The sequence below is a fragment of the Octopus sinensis genome, linkage group LG2 (assembly GCF_006345805.1).
Source record: "Octopus sinensis linkage group LG2, ASM634580v1, whole genome shotgun sequence".
In the NCBI taxonomy this organism is placed as follows: domain Eukaryota; kingdom Metazoa; phylum Mollusca; class Cephalopoda; order Octopoda; family Octopodidae; genus Octopus; species Octopus sinensis.
The window spans coordinates 171631575-171650344 of NC_042998.1; the positions used below are offsets into that span (position 1 = coordinate 171631575).

Sequence of the window (18770 nt, forward strand, 5' to 3'; positions counted from 1 at the left end):
GATGGTGTTTTTATGTGCCACCGACACAGGTGCTAGATGAGGCTGGCGAACGGCCACGATCGGATGGTGTTTGTTATGTGCCCACAGCACGATGGCCAGTCGATGCGGTACTGACTACGGCCACGTTCGGATGGATTTCTTGTGTGCCACAGGCACTGGTACCACAAAGATACAAATTCCATTGATGTTCATCTATTTGATTTGATTTGATTTTCACTTGCCTCACAGTCTTCACAAGTGTCACAAGAAGGAAGGTATGCACAGGTGGACTGACTAGTCTTGCCGGGTCTTCGGAAGGTGTTTTTATGTTCCACCGACACAGGTGCCAGATGAGGCTGGCGAACGGCCATGATCGGATGGTGTTTTGTTACGTGCCCACAGCACGGAGGCCGGTCGATGCGGAACTGGCTACGGCCACGTTCGGATGGTTCTCTTGTGTGCCACCGGCACTGGTACCACAAAGTGTGTGCCACCGGCACTGGTACCACAAAGATACAGATTCCATTGATGTTCATCTATTTTGATTTGTTTTGATTTTGATTTTCACTTGCCTCAACAGGTCTTCACAAGTGTCACAAGAAGAAGGTATGCACAGGTAGACTGACTACGTCCCAGGTAGGGGCCATGGGTTATGGCCTGACTAGTCTTGCCGGGTCTTCGGATGGTGTTTTTAGTGCCACCGACACGGTGCTAGATGAGGCTGGCGAACGGCCGCGATCGGATGGTGTTTGTCATGTGCCCACAGCATAGAGGCCAGTCGATGTGGTACTGGCTACGGCCACTTTCGGATGGTTTTTCTCTTGTGTGCCACCAGCACTGGTACCACAAAGATACAAATTCCATTGATGTTCATCTATTTTGATTTGTTTTGATTTTCACTTGCCTCAACAGGTCTTCACAAGTGTCACAAGAAGAAGGTATGCACAGGTGGACTGACTACGTCCCAGGTAGGGGCCACAGTTATGGCCTGACTAGTCTTGCTGGTCTTCGGATGGTGTTTTTATGTGCCACTGACACAGGTGCCAGATGAGGCTGGCGAACGGCCACGATCGGATGGTGTTTTGTTACGTGCCCACATTACGGAGGCCAGTCGGTGCGGTACTGGCTACGGCCACGCTCGGATGGTTTTCTTGTGTGCCACCGCACTGGTACCACAAAGATACAATTCCATTAATGTTCATCTATTTGATTTGTTTTGACTTGATTTTATTTGATTTGTTTTGATTTCATTTTGATTTTGATTTTCACTTGCCTCAAGGCCTTCACAAGTATCACAAGGAGAGGTATGCACAGGTGGACTGACTACGTCCCAGGTAGGGGCCATGGGATATGGCCTGACTAGTCTTGCCGGGTCTTCGGATGGTGTTTTTATGTGCCACCGACACAGGTGCTAGATGAGGCTGCGAACGGCCACGATCGGATGGTGTTTGTTATGTGCCCACAGCACGATGGCCAGTCGATGCGGTACTGACTACGGCCACGTTCGGATGGATTTCTTGTGTGCCACAGGCACTGGTACCACAAAGATACAAATTCCATTGATGTTCATCTATTTGATTTGATTTGATTTTCACTTGCCTCAACAGGTCTTCACAAGTGTCACAAGAAGGAAGGTATGCACAGTGGACTGACTAGTCTTGCCGGGTCTTCGGAAGGTGTTTTTATGTGCCACCGACACAGGTGCCAGATGAGGCTGGCGAACGGCCATGATTGATGGTGTTTGTTACGTGCCCACAGCACGGAGGCCGGTCGATGCGGAACTGGCTACGGCCACGTTCGGATGGTTCTCTTGTGTGCCACCGCACTGGTACCACAAAGTGTGTGCCACCGGCACTGGTACCACAAAGAAAGAATACAGATTCAATCATTGATGGTCATCTATTTTGATTTGTTTTGATTTTGATTTTCACTTGCCTCAACAGGTCTTCACAAGTGTCACAAGAAGGAAGGTATGCACAGGTAGACTGACTACGTCCCAGGTAGGGGCCATGGGTTATGGCCTGACTAGTCTTGCCGGGTCTTCGGATGGTGTTTTTATGTGCCACCGACACAGGTGCTAGATGAGGCTGGCGAACGGCCGCGATCGGATGTTTTGTCATGTGCCCACAGCACGGAGGCCAGTCGATGTGGTACTGGCTACGGCCACTTTCGGATGGTTTTCTCTTGTGTGCCACCAGCACTGGTACCACAAGATACAAATTCCATTGATGTTCATCTATTTTGATTTGTTTTGATTTTGATTTTGATTTTCACTTGCCTCAACAGGTCTTCACAAGTGTCACAAGAAGGAAGGTATGCACAGGTGGACTGACTACGTCCCAGGTAGGGGCCACAGGTTGGCCTGACTAGTCTTGCTGGGTCTTCGGATGGTGTTTTTATGTTCCACTGACACAGGTGCCAGATGAGGCTGGCGAATGGCCACGATCGGATGGTGTTTGTTACGTGCCCACAGTACGGAGGCCAGTCGGTGCGGTACTGGCTACGGCCACGTTCGGATGGTTTTCTTGTGTGCCACCGGCACTGGTACCACAAAGATACAATTCCATTAATGTTCATCTATTTTGATTTGTTTTGACTTGATTTTATTTGATTTGTTTTGATTTCATTTTGATTTTGATTTTCACTTGCCTCAACAGGCCTTCACAAGTACACAGGAGGAAGGTATGCACAGGTGGACTGACTACGTCCCAGGTAGGGCCATGGGATATGGCCTGACTAGTCTTGCCGGGTCTTCGGATGGTGTTTTTATGTGCCACCGACACAGGTGCTAGATGAGCTGGCGAACGGCCACGATCGGATGGTGTTTGTTATGTGCCCACAGCACGATGGCCAGTCGATGCGGTACTGACTACGGCCACGTTCGGATGGATTTCTTGTGTGCCACAGGCACTGGTACCACAAGATATCAAATTCCATTGATGTTCATCTATTTGATTTGATTTGATTTTCACTTGCCTCAACAGGTCTTCACAAGTGTCACAAGAAGGAAGGTATGCACAGGTGACTGACTAGTCTTGCCGGGTCTTCGGAAGGTGTTTTTATGTGCCACCGACACAGGTGCCAGATGAGGCTGGCGAACGGCCATGATCGGATGGTGTTTGTTACGTGCCCACAGCACGGAGGCCGGTCGATGCGGAACTGGCTACGGCACGTCGGATGGTTCTCTTGTGTGCCACCGGCACTGGTACCACAAAGTGGTGTGCCACCGGCACTGGTACCACAAAGATACAGATTCCATTGATGTTCATCTATTTTGATTTGTTTTGATTTTGATTTTCACTTGCCTCAACAGGTCTTCACAAGTGTCACAAGAAGGAAGGTATGCACAGGTAGACTGACTACGTCCCTGGTAGGGGCCATGGTTATGGCCTGACTAGTCTTGCCGGGTCTTCGGATGGTGTTTTTATGTGCCACCGACACAGGTGCTAGATGAGGCTGGCGACGGCCGCGATCGGATGGGTTTTGTCATGTGCCCACAGCATAGAGGCCAGTCGATGTGGTACTGGCTACGGCCACTTTCGGATGGTTTTCTCTTGTGTGCCACCAGCACTGGTACCACAAAGATACAAATTCCATTGATGTTCATCTATTTTGATTTGTTTTGATTTTCACTTGCCTCAACAGGTCTTCACAAGTGTCACAAGAAGGAGGTATGCACAGGTGGACTGACTACGTCCCAGGTAGGGGCCACAGTTATGGCCTGACTAGTCTTGCTGGGTCTTCGGATGGTGTTTTTATGTGCCACTGACACAGGTGCCAGATGAGGCTGGCGAACGGCCACGATCGGATGGTGTTTGTTACGTGCCCACAGTACGGAGGCCAGTCGGTGCGGTACTGGCTACGGCCACGTTCGGATGGTTTTCTTGTGTGCCACCGGCACTGGTACCACAAAGATACAATTCCATTAATGTTCATCTATTTTGATTTGTTTTGACTTGATTTTATTTGATTTGTTTTGATTTCATTTTGATTTTGATTTTCACTTGCCTCAACAGGCCTTCACAAGTATCACAAGGAGGAAGGTATGCACAGGTGGACTGACTACGTCCCAGGTAGGGGCCATGGGATATGGCCTGACTAGTCTTGCCGGGTCTTCGGATGGTGTTTTTATGTGCCACCGACACAGGTGCTAGATGAGGCTTGGCGAACGGCCACGATCGGATGGTGTGTTTATGTGCCCACAGCACGATGGCCAGTCGATGCGGTACTGACTACGGCCACGTTCGGATGGATTTCTTGTGTGCCACAGGCACTGGTACCACAAAGATACAAATTCCATTGATGTTCATCTATTTGATTTGATTTGATTTTCACTTGCCTCAACAGGTCTTCACAAGTGTCACAAGAAGGAAGGTATGCACAGGTGGACTGACTAGTCTTGCCGGGTCTTCGGAAGGTGTTTTTATGTGCCACCGACACAGGTGCCAGATGAGGCTGGCGAACGGCCATGATCGGATGGTGTTTGTTACGTGCCCACAGCACGGAGGCCGGTCGATGCGGAACTGGCTACGGCCACGTTCGGATGGTTCTCTTGTGTGCCACCGGCACTGGTACCACAAAGTGTGTGCCACCGGCACTGGTACCACAAAGATACAGATTCCATTGATGTTCATCTATTTTGATTTGTTTTGATTTTGATTTTCACTTGCCTCAACAGTCTTCACAAGTGTCACAAGAAGGAAGGTATGCACAGGTAGACTGACTACGTCCCAGGTAGGGGCCATGGGTTATGGCCTGACTAGTCTTGCCGGGTCTTCGGATGGTGTTTTTATGTGCCACCGACACAGGTGCTAGATGAGGCTGGCGAACGGCCGCGATCGGATGGTGTTTGTCATGTGCCCACAGCACGGAGGCCAGTCGATGTGGTACTGGCTACGGCCACTTTCGGATGGTTTTCTCTTGTGTGCCACCAGCACTGGTACCACAAAGAAACAATTCCATTGATGTTCATCTATTTTGATTTGTTTTGATTTTCACTTGCCTCAACAGGTCTTCACAAGTGTCACAAGAAGGAAGGTATGCACAGGTGGACTGACTACGTCCCAGGTAGGGGCCACAGGTATGGCCTGACTAGTCTTGCTGGGTCTTCGGATGGTGTTTTTATGTGCCACTGACACAGGTGCCAGATGAGGCTGGCGAACGGCCACGATCGGATGTGTTTGTTACGTGCCCACAGTACGGAGGCCAGTCGGTGCGGTACTGGCTACAGCCACGTTCGGATGGTTTTCTTGTGTGCCACCCGCACTGGTACCAACAAAGATACAATTCCATTAATGTTCATCTATTTTGATTTGTTTTGACTTGATTTTATTTGATTTGTTTTGATTTCATTTTGATTTTGATTTTCACTTGCCTCAACAGGCCTTCACAAGTATCACAAGGAGGAAGGTATGCACAGGTGGACTGACTACGTCCCAGGTAGGGGCCATGGGATATGGCCTGACTAGTCTTGCCGGTCTTCGGATGGTGTTTTTATGTGCCACCGACACAGGTGCTAGATGAGGCTGGCGAACGGCCACGATCGGATGGTGTTTGTTATGTGCCCACAGCACGATGGCCAGTCGATGCGGTACTGACTACGCCACGTTCGGATGGATTTCTTGTGTGCCACAGGCACTGGTACCACAAAGATACAAATTCCATTGATGTTCATCTATTTGATTTGATTTGATTTTCACTTGCCTCAACAGGTCTTCACAAGTGTCACAAGAAGGAAGGTATGCACAGGTGGACTGACTAGTCTTGCCGGGTCTTCGGAAGGTGTTTTTATGTGCCACCGACACAGGTGCCAGATGAGGCTGGCGAACGGCCATGATCGGATGGTGTTTGTTACGTGCCCACAGCACGGAGGCCGTCGATGCGGAACTGGCTACGGCCACGTTCGGATGGTTCTCTTGTGTGCCACCCGCACTGGTACCACAAAGTGTTGCCACCGGCACTGGTACCACAAAGATACAGATTCCATTGATGTTCATCTATTTTGATTTGTTTTGATTTTGATTTTCACTTGCCTCAACAGGTCTTCACAAGTGTCACAAGAAGGAAGGTATGCACAGGTAGACTGACTACGTCCCAGGTAGGGGCCATGGGTTATGGCCTGACTAGTCTGCCGGGTCTTCGGATGGTGTTTTTATGTGCCACCGACACAGGTGCTAGATGAGGCTGGCGACGGCCGCGATCGGATGGTGTTTGTCATGTGCCCACAGCACGGAGGCCAGTCGATGTGGTACTGGCTACGGCCACTTTCGGATGGTTTTCTCTTGTGTGCCACCAGCACTGGTACCACAAAGATACAAATTCCATTGATGTTCATCTATTTTGATTTGTTTTGATTTGATTTTGATTTTCACTTGCCTCAACAGGTCTTCACAAGTGTCACAAGAAGGAAGGTATGCACAGGTGGACTGACTACGTCCCAGGTAGGGGCCACAGGTTATGGCCTGACTAGTCTTGCTGGGTCTTCGGATGGTGTTTTTATGTTCCACTGACACAGGTGCCAGATGAGGCTGGCGAATGGCCACGATCGGATGGTGTTTGTTACGTGCCCACAGTACGGAGGCCAGTCGGTGCGGTACTGGCTACGGCCACGTTCGGATGGTTTTCTTGTGTGCCACCGGCACTGGTACCACAAAGATACAATTCCATTATGTTCATCTATTTTGATTTGTTTTGACTTGATTTTATTTGATTTGTTTTGATTTCATTTTGATTTTGATTTTCACTTGCCTCAACAGCCTTCACAAGTATCACAAGGAGGAAGGTATGCACAGGTGGACTGACTACGTCCCAGGTAGGGGCCATGGGATATGGCCTGACTAGTCTTGCCGGGTCTTCGGATGGTGTTTTTATGTGCCACCGACACAGGTGCTAGATGAGGCTGGCGAACGGCCACGATCGGATGGTGTTTGTATGTGCCCACAGCACGATGGCCAGTCGATGCGGTACTGACTACGGCCACGTTCGGATGGATTTCTTGTGTGACACAGGCACTGGTACCACAAAGATACAAATTCCATTGATGTTCATCTATTTGATTTGATTTTGATTTTCACTTGCCTCAACAGGTCTTCACAAGTGTCACAAGAAGGAGGTATGCACAGGTGGACTGACTAGTCTTGCCGGGTCTTCGGAAGGTGTTTTTATGTGCCACCGACACAGGTGCCAGATGAGGCTGGCGAACGGCCATGATCGTATGGTGTTTGTTACGTGCCCACAGCACGGAGGCCGGTCGATGCGGAACTGGCTACGGCCACGTTCGGATGGTTCTCTGTGTGCCACCGGCACTGGTACCACAAAGATACAGATTCCATTGATGTTCATCTATTTTGATTTGTTTTGATTTTGATTTTCACTTGCCTCAACAGGTCTTCACAAGTGTCACAAGAAGGAAGGTATGCACAGGTAGACTGACTACGTCCCAGGTAGGGGCCATGGGTTATGGCCTGACTAGTCTTGCCGGGTCTTCGGATGGTGTTTTTATGTGCCACCGACACAGTGCCAGATGAGGCTGGCGAACGGCCATGATCGGATGGTGTTGTTACGTGCCCACAGCACGGAGGCCGGTCGATGCGGAACTGGCTACGGCCACGTTCGGATGGTTCTCTTGTGTGCCACCGGCACTGGTACCACAAAGTGTGTGCCACCGGCACTGGTACCACAAAGATACAGATTCCATTGATGTTCATCTATTTTGATTTGTTTTGATTTTGATTTTCACTTGCCTCAACAGGTCTTCACAAGTGTCACAAGAAGGAAGGTATGCACAGGTAGACTGACTACGTCCCAGGTAGGGGCCATGGGTTATGGCCTGACTAGTCTTGCCGGGTCTTCGGATGGTGTTTTTATGTGCCACCGACACAGGTGCTAGATGAGGCTGGCGAACGGCCGCGATCGGATGGTGTTTGTCATGTGCCCACAGCACTGAGGCCAGTCGATGTGGTACTGGCTACGGCCACTTTCGGATGGTTTTCTCTTGTGTGCCACCAGCACTGGTACCACAAAGATACAAATTCCATTGATGTTCATCTATTTTGATTTGTTTTGATTTTCACTTGCCTCAACAGGTCTTCACAAGTGTCACAAGAAGGAAGGTATGCACAGGTGGACTGACTACGTCCCAGGTAGGGGCCACAGGTTATGGCCTGACTAGTCTTGCTGGGTCTTCGGATGGTGTTTTTATGTGCCACTGACACAGGTGCCAGATGAGGCTGGCGAACGGCCACGATCGGATGGTGTTTGTTACGTGCCCACAGTACGGAGGCCAGTCGGTGCGGTACTGGCTACGGCCACGTTCGGATGGTTTTTCTTGTGTGCCACCGCACTGGTACCACAAAGATACAATTCCATTAATGTTCATCTATTTGATTTGTTTTGATTTTGATTTTATTTGATTTGTTTTGATTTCATTTTGATTTTGATTTTCACTTGCCTCAACAGGCCTTCACAAGTATCACAAGGAGGAAGGTATGCACAGTGGACTGACTACGTCCCAGGTAGGGGCCATGGGATATGGCCTGACTAGTCTTGCCGGGTCTTCGGATGGTGTTTTTATGTGCCACCGACACAGGTGCTAGATGAGGCTGGCGAACGGCCACGATCGGATGGTGTTTGTTATGTGCCCACAGCACGATGGCCAGTCGATGCGGTACTGACTACGGCCACGTTCGGATGGATTTCTTGTGTGCCACAGGCACTGGTACCACAAAGATACAAATTCCATTGATGTTCATCTATTTGATTTTGATTTTGATTTTCACTTGCCTCAACAGGTCTTCACAAGTGTCACAAGAAGGAAGGTATGCACAGGTGGACTGACTAGTCTTGCCGGGTCTTCGGAAGGTGTTTTTATGTGCCACCGACACAGGTGCCAGATGAGGCTGGCGAACGGCCATGATCGGATGGTGTTTGTTACGTGCCCACAGCACGGAGGCCGGTCGATGCGGAACTGGCTACGGCCACGTTCAGATGGATCTCTTGTGTGCCACCGGCACTGGTACCACAAAGTGTGTGCCACCGGCACTGGTACCACAAAGATACAGATTCCATTGATGTTCATCTATTTTGATTTGTTTTGATTTTGATTTTCACTTGCCTCAACAGGTCTTCACAAGTGTCACAAGAAGGAAGGTATGCACAGGTAGACTGACTACGTCCCAGGTAGGGGCCATGGGTTATGGCCTGACTAGTCTTGCCGGGTCTTCGGATGGTGTTTTTATGTGCCACCGACACAGGTGCTAGATGAGGCTGGCGAACGGCCGCGATCGGATGGTGTTTGTCATGTGCCCACAGCACGGAGGCCAGTCGATGTGGTACTGGCTACGGCCACTTTCGGATGGTTTTCTCTTGTGTGCCACCAGCACTGGTACCACAAAGATACAAATTCCATTGATGTTCATCTATTTTGATTTGTTTTGATTTGATTTTGATTTTCACTTGCCTCAACAGGTCTTCACAAGTGTCACAAGAAGGAAGGTATGCACAGGTGGACTGACTACGTCCCAGGTAGGGGCCACAGGTTATGGCCTGACTAGTCTTGCTGGGTCTTCGGATGGTGTCTTTATGTGCCACTGACACAGGTGCCAGATGAGGCTGGCGAACGGCCACGATCGGATGGTGTTTGTTACGTGCCCACAGTACGGAGGCCAGTCGGTGCGGTACTGGCTACGGCCACGTTCGGATGGTTTTCTTGTGTGCCACCGCACTGGTACCACAAAGATACAATTCCATTAATGTTCATCTATTTTGATTTGTTTTGACTTGATTTTATTTGATTTGTTTTGATTTCATTTTGATTTTGATTTTCACTTGCCTCAACAGGCCTTCACAAGTATCACAAGGAGGAAGGTATGCACAGGTGGACTGACTACGTCCCAGGTAGGGGCCATGGGATATGGCCTGACTAGTCTTGCCGGTCTTCGGATGGTGTTTTTATGTGCCACCGACACAGGTGCTAGATGAGGCTGGCGAACGGCCACGATCGGATGGTGTTTGTTATGTGCCCACAGCACGATGGCCAGTCGATGCGGTACTGACTACGGCCACGTTCGGATGGATTTCTTGTGTGCCACAGGCACTGGTACCACAAAGATACAATTCCATTGATGTTCATCTATTTTGATTTTGATTTTGATTTTCACTTGCCTCAACAGGTCTTCACAAGTGTCACAAGAAGGAAGGTATGCACAGGTGGACTGACTAGTCTTGCTGGGTCTTCGGAAGGTGTTTTTATGTGCCACCGACACAGGTGCCAGATGAGGCTGGCGAACGGCCATGATCGGATGGTGTTTGTTACGTGCCCACAGCACGGAGGCCGGTCGATGCGGAACTGGCTACGGCCACGTTCGGATGGTTCTCTTGTGTGCCACCGGCACTGGTACCACAAAATGTGTGCCACCGGCACTGGTACCACAAAGATACAGATTCCATTGATGTTCATCTATTTTGATTTGTTTTGATTTTGATTTTCACTTGCCTCAACAGGTCTTCACAAGTGTCACAAGAAGGAAGGTATGCACAGGTAGACTGACTACGTCCCAGTAGGGGCCATGGGTTATGGCCTGACTAGTCTTGCCGGGTCTTCGATGGTATTTTTATGTGCCACCGACACAGGTGCTAGATGAGGCTGGCGAACGGCCGCGATCGGATGGTGTTTGTCATGTGCCCACAGCACGGAGGCCAGTCGATGTGGTACTGGCTACGGCCACTTTCGGATGGTTTTCTCTTGTGTGCCACCAGCACTGGTACCACAAAGATACAAATTCCATTGATGTTCATCTATTTTGATTTGTTTTGATTTGATTTTGATTTTCACTTGCCTCAACAGGCCTTCACAAGTCTCACAAGGAGGAAGGTATGCACAGGTGGACTGACTACGTCCCAGGTAGGGGCCATGGGTTATGGCCTGACTAGTCTTGCCGGGTCTTCGGATGGTGTTTTTATGTGCCACCGACACAGGTGCTAGATGAGGCTGGCGAACGGCCACGATCGGATGGTGTTTGTTATGTGCCCACAGCACGATGGCCAGTGATGCGGTACTGACTACGGCCACGTTCGGATGGATTCTTGTGTGCCACCGGCACTGGTACCACAAAGATACAAATTCCATTGATGTTCATCTATTTTGATTTGTTTTGATTTTCACTTGCCTCAACAGGTCTTCACAAGTGTCACAAGAAGGAAGGTATGTACAGGTGGACTGACTACGTCCCAGGTAGGGGCCACGGGTTATGACCTGACTAGTCTTGCCGGGTCTTCGGATGGTGTTTTTATGTGCCATCATGTTCCCACAGCACGGAGGCCAGTCGATGTGGTACTGGCTACAACCACGTTCGGATGGTTTTCTTGTGTGCCACAGGCACTGGTACCACAAAGATACAAATTCCATTGATGTTCATCTATTTTGATTGATTTTCACTTGCCTCAGCAGATTTACTTACAAATATTCAAAATGAACATCAACCCATCAATCTCACTGCAAAACAGAGTTATATTCTCCCCATCTGACTGACATTATAAAAATTCTGAATAGATATAAAAGAGCTGTATATAACAATGTCAAAAGTGAACCAAGCGTTGTACATACTTTGGCAGTCCACTAATGTCTTCTAATCGATTCAGTCTCTCCAGCATATTCTCACTGTTAAAATAATAAGGAATAATAAAATTAATGCATTATAACAAATACATTCTGAAGGATATGTTTGTATTCTCTTTCTCTTCCCGCTACCTCTACAGTACCTGTTTTGTCAATTTTCCTCTCACAGCTCTCACCCACTGCATCCTCACTCTCAGCTTCTTTTTCTTAGGTTTCTCTTTCCTTGTAGCTTCTTCACCTTCCCAACACTGCTTCTCATCTTTCTCTTTTTCCCTCTGACTTTGCTCCATGACACCTACAACACTCTTTCCAACAATGACTCTTTCAGGATTCCTCTTCAACCTAGTCTAATACTCCCTCTGTCTCCTTCCCTCTCACAAACTCCACTCACATTTACTATTATAAATGTTGGCGGCAGCATAAAAACTGGATGTTAAATAACAATATGTATACATATTTAATGCTTATGTCTTGATACCATGCAACATTACACTTTATCCACAAAAATCATATAATCTATCCTTCAGTCTGAATGAGAAGCCTTTTGTTTTTAGAAGGAGTAACAACTCCTTCAACTTTTTCCAATCCATTTTCACTGTAACTATTACACTTCCAGAACACCCACTACAAATTAGGTTACCTAAGTAACAAAAGCTATAAACTAAGTATAAGGAGCCACTCAAGTATTTGAGAGAAACTATTTTCTGGATGATCTTAGCTCAGATATCCAAGTGTACCTATTGAATTGAGAAGTCTACCTTCTCAATTAGCCTGCCTGTGATTCTTCTATACCTTTTTTATGCCAATTGTTTATACTAAACATAACATACAGAACTTCTACTTACTCTTTTTCTGTATACTATGCAAGACCATTTCCCTGATGGTAGAAAACTTCTTGCACATACATTTCTTCACATTTTTTTAATGCTTTTCTACATATACATTTATATCTATTTCTTTACTACCCACAAGGAGCTAAACACAGAGAGGACAAACAAGGACAGACAAACAGATTAAGTCAATTATATCAACCCCAGTGCGTAACTGGTACTAAATTTATTGACCCCGAAAGGATGAAAGGCAAAGTCGACCTCGGCGGAATTTGAACTCAGAACGTTACGGCAGACAAAATACGGCTACGCATTTCGCCCGGCGTGCTAACGCTTCAGCCAGCTCGCCGCCTTCATTTCTACATATACATTCATATCATTTGGCATAACCTAATCTTTCCCATCATTTCCCTATTTTCAAATAAAGGTTATTTTGTGACTGGAATTTCCCAAATTTCATTTTATCCACTCAGTGTTTGTTATAATATTCAAAGGTTTTCACTTTATGTCTACCATACATAATTTTCCTGAAGATCAGAAACAAGAAACTTGGAATAATGATTTGTGAAGATTCAGCTTTTAGTATTGGTTATTCCATTTTCTCTATCTTCTTCACACAGAAGTATTTACATCTACATGTATGTATATGGGTGTATGTGTGTGTGTGTGTGTTATTGAAAAGATGTTGTTTTGCATTAAATCAATCCTGAGCTAACCTATGCAAAGAAGCACTTCAAATCTAGATATCATGTCTTTGTAAGGGTATCTAGGGATACATTTTCCATGAGAACCTTTTTGTATTTAATGTAATGTCAAGGGTGAGATAGTAATATTGATGATGTGCAGTATTGACAACAGAAGATGGAACTGCAGATATTATGTAAACAATTATAAAAAAATATTCCTTGTTACTTACTCTGGTCCATTTCCCCCATCTCCATGACCAAACAGATACATGGTGTGAGACATTCGACCTTTATCTTGATAATTCTCCACTGTTTTCATCACCTGTAAATTAGAATCAAAGTTACGTACATTTGCTGGAAAGATAATTACTTTTAAAATTAAAGCATGCACACACCCATTTTTAGGTATGCTTTTTTAACTAAGTTAAAACTGCATTTTAAAACCCTTTTGTTATCATATTTTTAATGAAATACAGTCTTTGTTTCACTTAATTCTGAAAATAATAAAGATAAATAACTTTGTAATTGTTAAGCTGGGGTTTGGAATATAAATTAACATGAAATTCTGATGAAAAGTTTTAATTTAAATCATTTTAAAACATGGAATTTGTATGACAAAACAAGGAGCAGTTCCAGGTGAATTTGTATCAAAATGGTTAAAGATATTTTTTGCCATTCATTTTGCTTAAAAACATTTTTCAGACACTCATAATCTTTTCCAGGCTTATCTACCATTTATCTTTTCAACTTACAATTCATTAGCATTCCTAAATATCTATGTATTTTACTTGTCTTCTAATATCTAATTGCATTTTTCTCTAGAACAATGGCTGATTTAAAATTTATTATTGTCCCACTTTATCTACAAACTGCACTCATTAAACTGAATCCTGATTATGAAAATTCTCACAGAATTTATCAAAGAATCCAGCTACTACTACCCTAATAATATTAACCTTTCAGCATTCAGATTTCTCTGTCAAATGTAATGCTTAATTATTCACATTGTTTTAAATTATTCATGCATTATCTCATAGCTTTGAGATTTCGATGATGTGATTGTTTTATTCTTAGGATGATATTGAGGTGTAAGTGTGAGAGGCTGGATCTGGTTAGCTTGAACATAAAGCAGGTAAAATATTTTGACTTGATACAGCCAGTTTAAATGGTAACAGGTTAATGATGATAAAGATGGGGTTTATTGTAAGCATCACTTGTTGCAAATCCCAATACTGTTGCTAGTGGAAAGTATGTTACTATGAATACATAACTTCTCATTTCCACTATCGCCATCTCTTAAGCTTCACATCTATATAAGAAATCATTTCAAGGATATTAAACTTGCTGCAAAAGGTAGAATGATGTAGTGAACACTTGATGATGTTCAGTCAGCCATCTCTTGTTTCTAAATTTCCAATCTTACTAACACAAAATTTTAATTACTCTCTTTACTCTTTTACTTGTTTCAGTCATTTGACTGCGGCCAAGCTGAAGCACCGCCTTTAGTCGAGCAAATCGACCCCGGGACTTATTCTTTGTAAGCCCAGTACTTATTCTATCAGTCTCTTTTGCTGAACCGCTAAGTGACGGGGATGTAAACACACCAGCATCGGTTGTCAAGCAATGCTAGGGGGACAAACACAGACGCACAAACACACACACGCATATATATATATATATATACATCTATACGACGGGCTTCTTTCAGTTTCCGTCTACCAAATTCACTTACAAGGCTTTGGTTGGCCCGAGGCTATAGTAGAAGACACTTGCCCAAGGTGCCATGCAGTGGGACTGAACCCAGAACCATGTGGTTGGTAAACAAGCTACTTACCACACAGCCACTCCTACGCCTATTGTTTAACTTTCAGTTCACATCTCAACTAGAGAATTCATTTGTTCTTTTATTACTATTAGAAGGAGATTGTGAGTGATCCGGAAAACCAACAACAAATATGAACATATTTACACACCTCCTCAACTGTCCCAGTCATTTCATATGAATCTCCAGGAGGGAAGTGAGTTAGTACAGTGGTGCCATCTAGACCTTCCCACCAGAAGGTATGGTGCTAAAAAGTAAGAAAAATATAAGTTAAAAATTTATAAAATGATCATTCTTTTTATGTACGATATAACATGTAAGCCATCTTATGATGCTGGTTTGAAATAGGTCAAGTATAAAATACTGCATATTTTTCCCTTTTCTATAGGATAAAGTTGAAAGAACAGTGATGTGGAAGGAGTGGTTGTTATTTCTGGAGAGGATAGTAGTATGGGTATAGAACAGGTAAATGTGTCATAGGGGAAAAAACAAAGAGAGATCAAGGTGGGTGTGTAGACTCAGTAAGCTATGTAAATTGTGAACATATTTAAAAAAGGGACAAGTAAATTGGGAAGAAGTGGGAAGTGGTAGGGTCAGATTGGACATGTCAGAAGTTTCATAGGATGATGGATTGGAGGAATAAAATGGAAAAAATTGTAGGCAAGGGGAAAGAGAAAGCAGTTGGCCATGGGGCAGTTGCAATTATGTCACGAGGAAAAGCCACTATTTGTTCAGTAACTAGTGTAACTTTAATTATTTTGGCAAATACAGGTGACAAATCTAGACACATTTCAGTCTGATTTCAAGCATGTGCTAAAAGAGAGGTGTCATGTTTGAAAAATCAGGTCTTTGTTAGAATACAAGATAAGCTTAGGAATGGAAATAAATAAATGTATAAATGTACTTACAGGAAATTTATTTACAAGATTCCAACTGATCTTTTGGGTAACAAACTTGTTTATACCACAATGCTTCATTATTTGAGGAAGCTGCACAGAATACCCAAATGTGTCAGGTATCCATAACTGTAAAGTAAACAGTATCTTTTGTTAGGGAACAGAATGTAGTTATAACAGGATTTTCGTTTTTTTTTTTTCACAATGTTATTTGCATAATCAAATAACTTTAAGAACTTTATTTGATGTAGAAATTTTATGGAGAATCTTGCCTCTCACAATATAGAAACATTTCTCATGGCATCAGCGAGGGAGAAGCACTGTAACAGCCACTCTGACTCATGGGGCCCATACTTGTGGATGGCAATCTCCACCATGATAGTAGTAAGCAGGGATATGGTATGGGAGCCAAGAACACCGGAAGTCTCAACTGCCACAGCCTGATCTTAAACCTGTTGGAGAGTGACTGATACCTTGACATTTTGTTTTTCTCAGCCTGACAAGTGGTGGAGCCAGGGTTAGTAACTGACAACACAAAGTTGCCACTGGAGACGGTATCACAGCATGTGGTATCCCAGATGAGAGGCCTTCTGAATGAGAAAACTGTCATTTACAGACATATTTTTCTAGCAAGAAACAACAGTAATGTCAAGCACCCTTCTTCACCAAAAGCCAACCACATAAGAATGGCTTTATAAAAAGTGAATACACAAGTGGTGCTCCAATATGGCCACAACCTTTGGACTGAAATGCATGTGGATTGTTTCAAAGAATTTAACGGGCTAATCAAAATCGAAATCGATCAACATCAATGGAAATTGTAGGTGTGATACCAGTGCCGGTGGCATGTAAGAGAACCATCCGAACGTGACCTTTGCCAGCACTGCCCCAACTGGCCTCCATGCCAGTGGCAAGTAAAAAGCACCATCCGATCGTGGCCGTTTGCCAGCCTTGTCTGGCACCTTTGCAGGTGGCACGTAAAAAGCACCCACTACACTCACAGAGTGGTTGGCGTTAGGAAGGGCATCCAGCTGTAGAAACACTGCCAGATCAGACTGGGCCTGGCGCAGCCTTCTGGCTTCCCAGACTCCAGTTGAACCGTCCAACCCATGCTAGCATGGAAAATGGACATTAAACGATGATGATGATGAACATTTCATAGCTCTGAAACACAACAATCTAGGATAATTTGAAGGTTAGGCATAACCTGATTGACGATATAGGAAAGATGAATGAGTCAGAGGTACTTTAGAGGAGGTGGCATAAGAGCAGCCAGCTCTGAGGGGAAGAAGCTACTTTTGGTAATGGAATAAAAGGTAGAGAGTAGACAGCATGCCTATAGGCTAGAGGCTGGAGCAAGTTTGTGAGTAACTTAATGCCAATCAGTTGATTGTCCTAGAAAAGAAAAAAAGAAAAAAAAAAAGGCAATAGCATAATAAATAAGATCAAAAGTATTCTTACTTCAGAACAAAACAAATCAAATTCACTTTTGAAAAACAGCTGTCCATAAAGGAATTGTCTAATGAGGGACTCACCACTAGGGATGTTGCAATCCTACAACAAAAATATATGAAGATATTAATGAATATTGCAGTTACAGATTATATTATTTAATGTAAAGAGAACTAATACCTACTGAACAAATTTAATTCAATGGTAACCAAGAAAATTTTCTGTTTTCAAAAAAAAAAAAAAAAAACACAAACAGTTCAGGCATAGCAAACTTATAGCAATGTGCTTACCTTCTACTAACAGCAAAATAAGTCTGTAACCTAATAAAGATTCTCAGTTGCACCCATTTTACTCTTGGTGCATAACTAATGCTATTAGATGTCACAACATTTAATTACTCAGACCTAAATGTTTGAGGTTTTGTGCTTAGTCAATAAAAAATGAATATTTTTTTATTTCATGCTATTAATAAAATATTAAGCACACAATCTGGGACAGAAAATGAACAACAAACTCAATGACATCAGTGAGCCTTTTCATTTTTTGCCTTAAATTTATGCTTATATTGTCACATCCAATTTATATAAAATACTTAACAATTAATTTAGGTTAAGTACTTTCTGAAATTTGTCAATAAATTCAAAATTAGCTTTACCATTTCTACCCATGTACCACCAACAGGAATAAAACGTCCACTTTTCACAGCAGCTTTAATTTTTGTATAGAGTGAAGGATAATGTTGTTTTATCCATTCAAACTGCTGAGCCTAACAGAGAGGAAAAGAAATAAGAAAATTTAGTAAGATATAATGTCAATCAAACAGCATTATATAAAAATGATAGAATAGAACTCAAAATGCCTTTTCTTTGAAACAAAGGGACTGTAGCCATTACATAACCTTTAGAAAACACAGAAACTATTAAATTAATATTTCATTTATTTAGTGTGTCAAAACTTTTGTTGCATATCTACAATCTAATAACTGACACTATTCCACTGCAATTCAGTTAATGATTGGATTGTGATTGTGCATTGAAAATTCTGATACCTGAATAAATGTTTTTGTGTGTTTTTAATATTCAGCTAGAATAAAACTAAAAAAAAAAAACTATGAAAATACATGAAAATACAAAAATTGATATGGAAAATGTTTAAAATAAAGGGGTAAAATCTATTTAAGTGAAGCTGAAATCAATAAAAACATAAATGACTCACCTGAGAACAAGCAAATTTGAAATTGGGGAATTTTTCCATGAGGCTTAATGTGCTTGACCAACTGCGAGCACACTTCCGAATGGTTTCAGCATAGGGCCAAAGCCATGCTGTCAGGAGAAATGAAACACAGTTTTTGTTTATATCATTAAATAACAAAAAATCATAATTACCACTAGTGGATGTTTTTTGATAACATTATTATAATATACACGGGCTATATATAGTCAGGATGTCTTTATATAGCCTGCAGCTATTGATATTCGATATATTCAGTGT

At 43.9% G+C, this 18770-nt stretch overlaps 1 protein-coding gene across 3 annotated transcripts in view; it reads right to left on the bottom strand.

The window, feature by feature from the left end:
• Window positions 1-18770, bottom strand: part of LOC115228653 (alpha-mannosidase 2C1) — a 79399-nt gene that overhangs the window by 43666 nt on the left and 16963 nt on the right. For all 3 annotated transcript variants that reach the window (XM_029799199.2, XM_036500422.1, XM_036500423.1), the window contains 7 exons: window positions 18495-18601; window positions 17935-18045; window positions 17289-17381; window positions 15840-15956; window positions 15083-15178; window positions 13340-13431; window positions 11582-11635 (listed from right to left, as the gene is read on the bottom strand). In XM_029799199.2, coding sequence (XP_029655059.1) covers window positions 11582-11635; window positions 13340-13431; window positions 15083-15178; window positions 15840-15956; window positions 17289-17381; window positions 17935-18045; window positions 18495-18601 — 670 coding nt within the window. The remainder of the gene's footprint in view (window positions 1-11581; window positions 11636-13339; window positions 13432-15082; window positions 15179-15839; window positions 15957-17288; window positions 17382-17934; window positions 18046-18494; window positions 18602-18770) is intronic.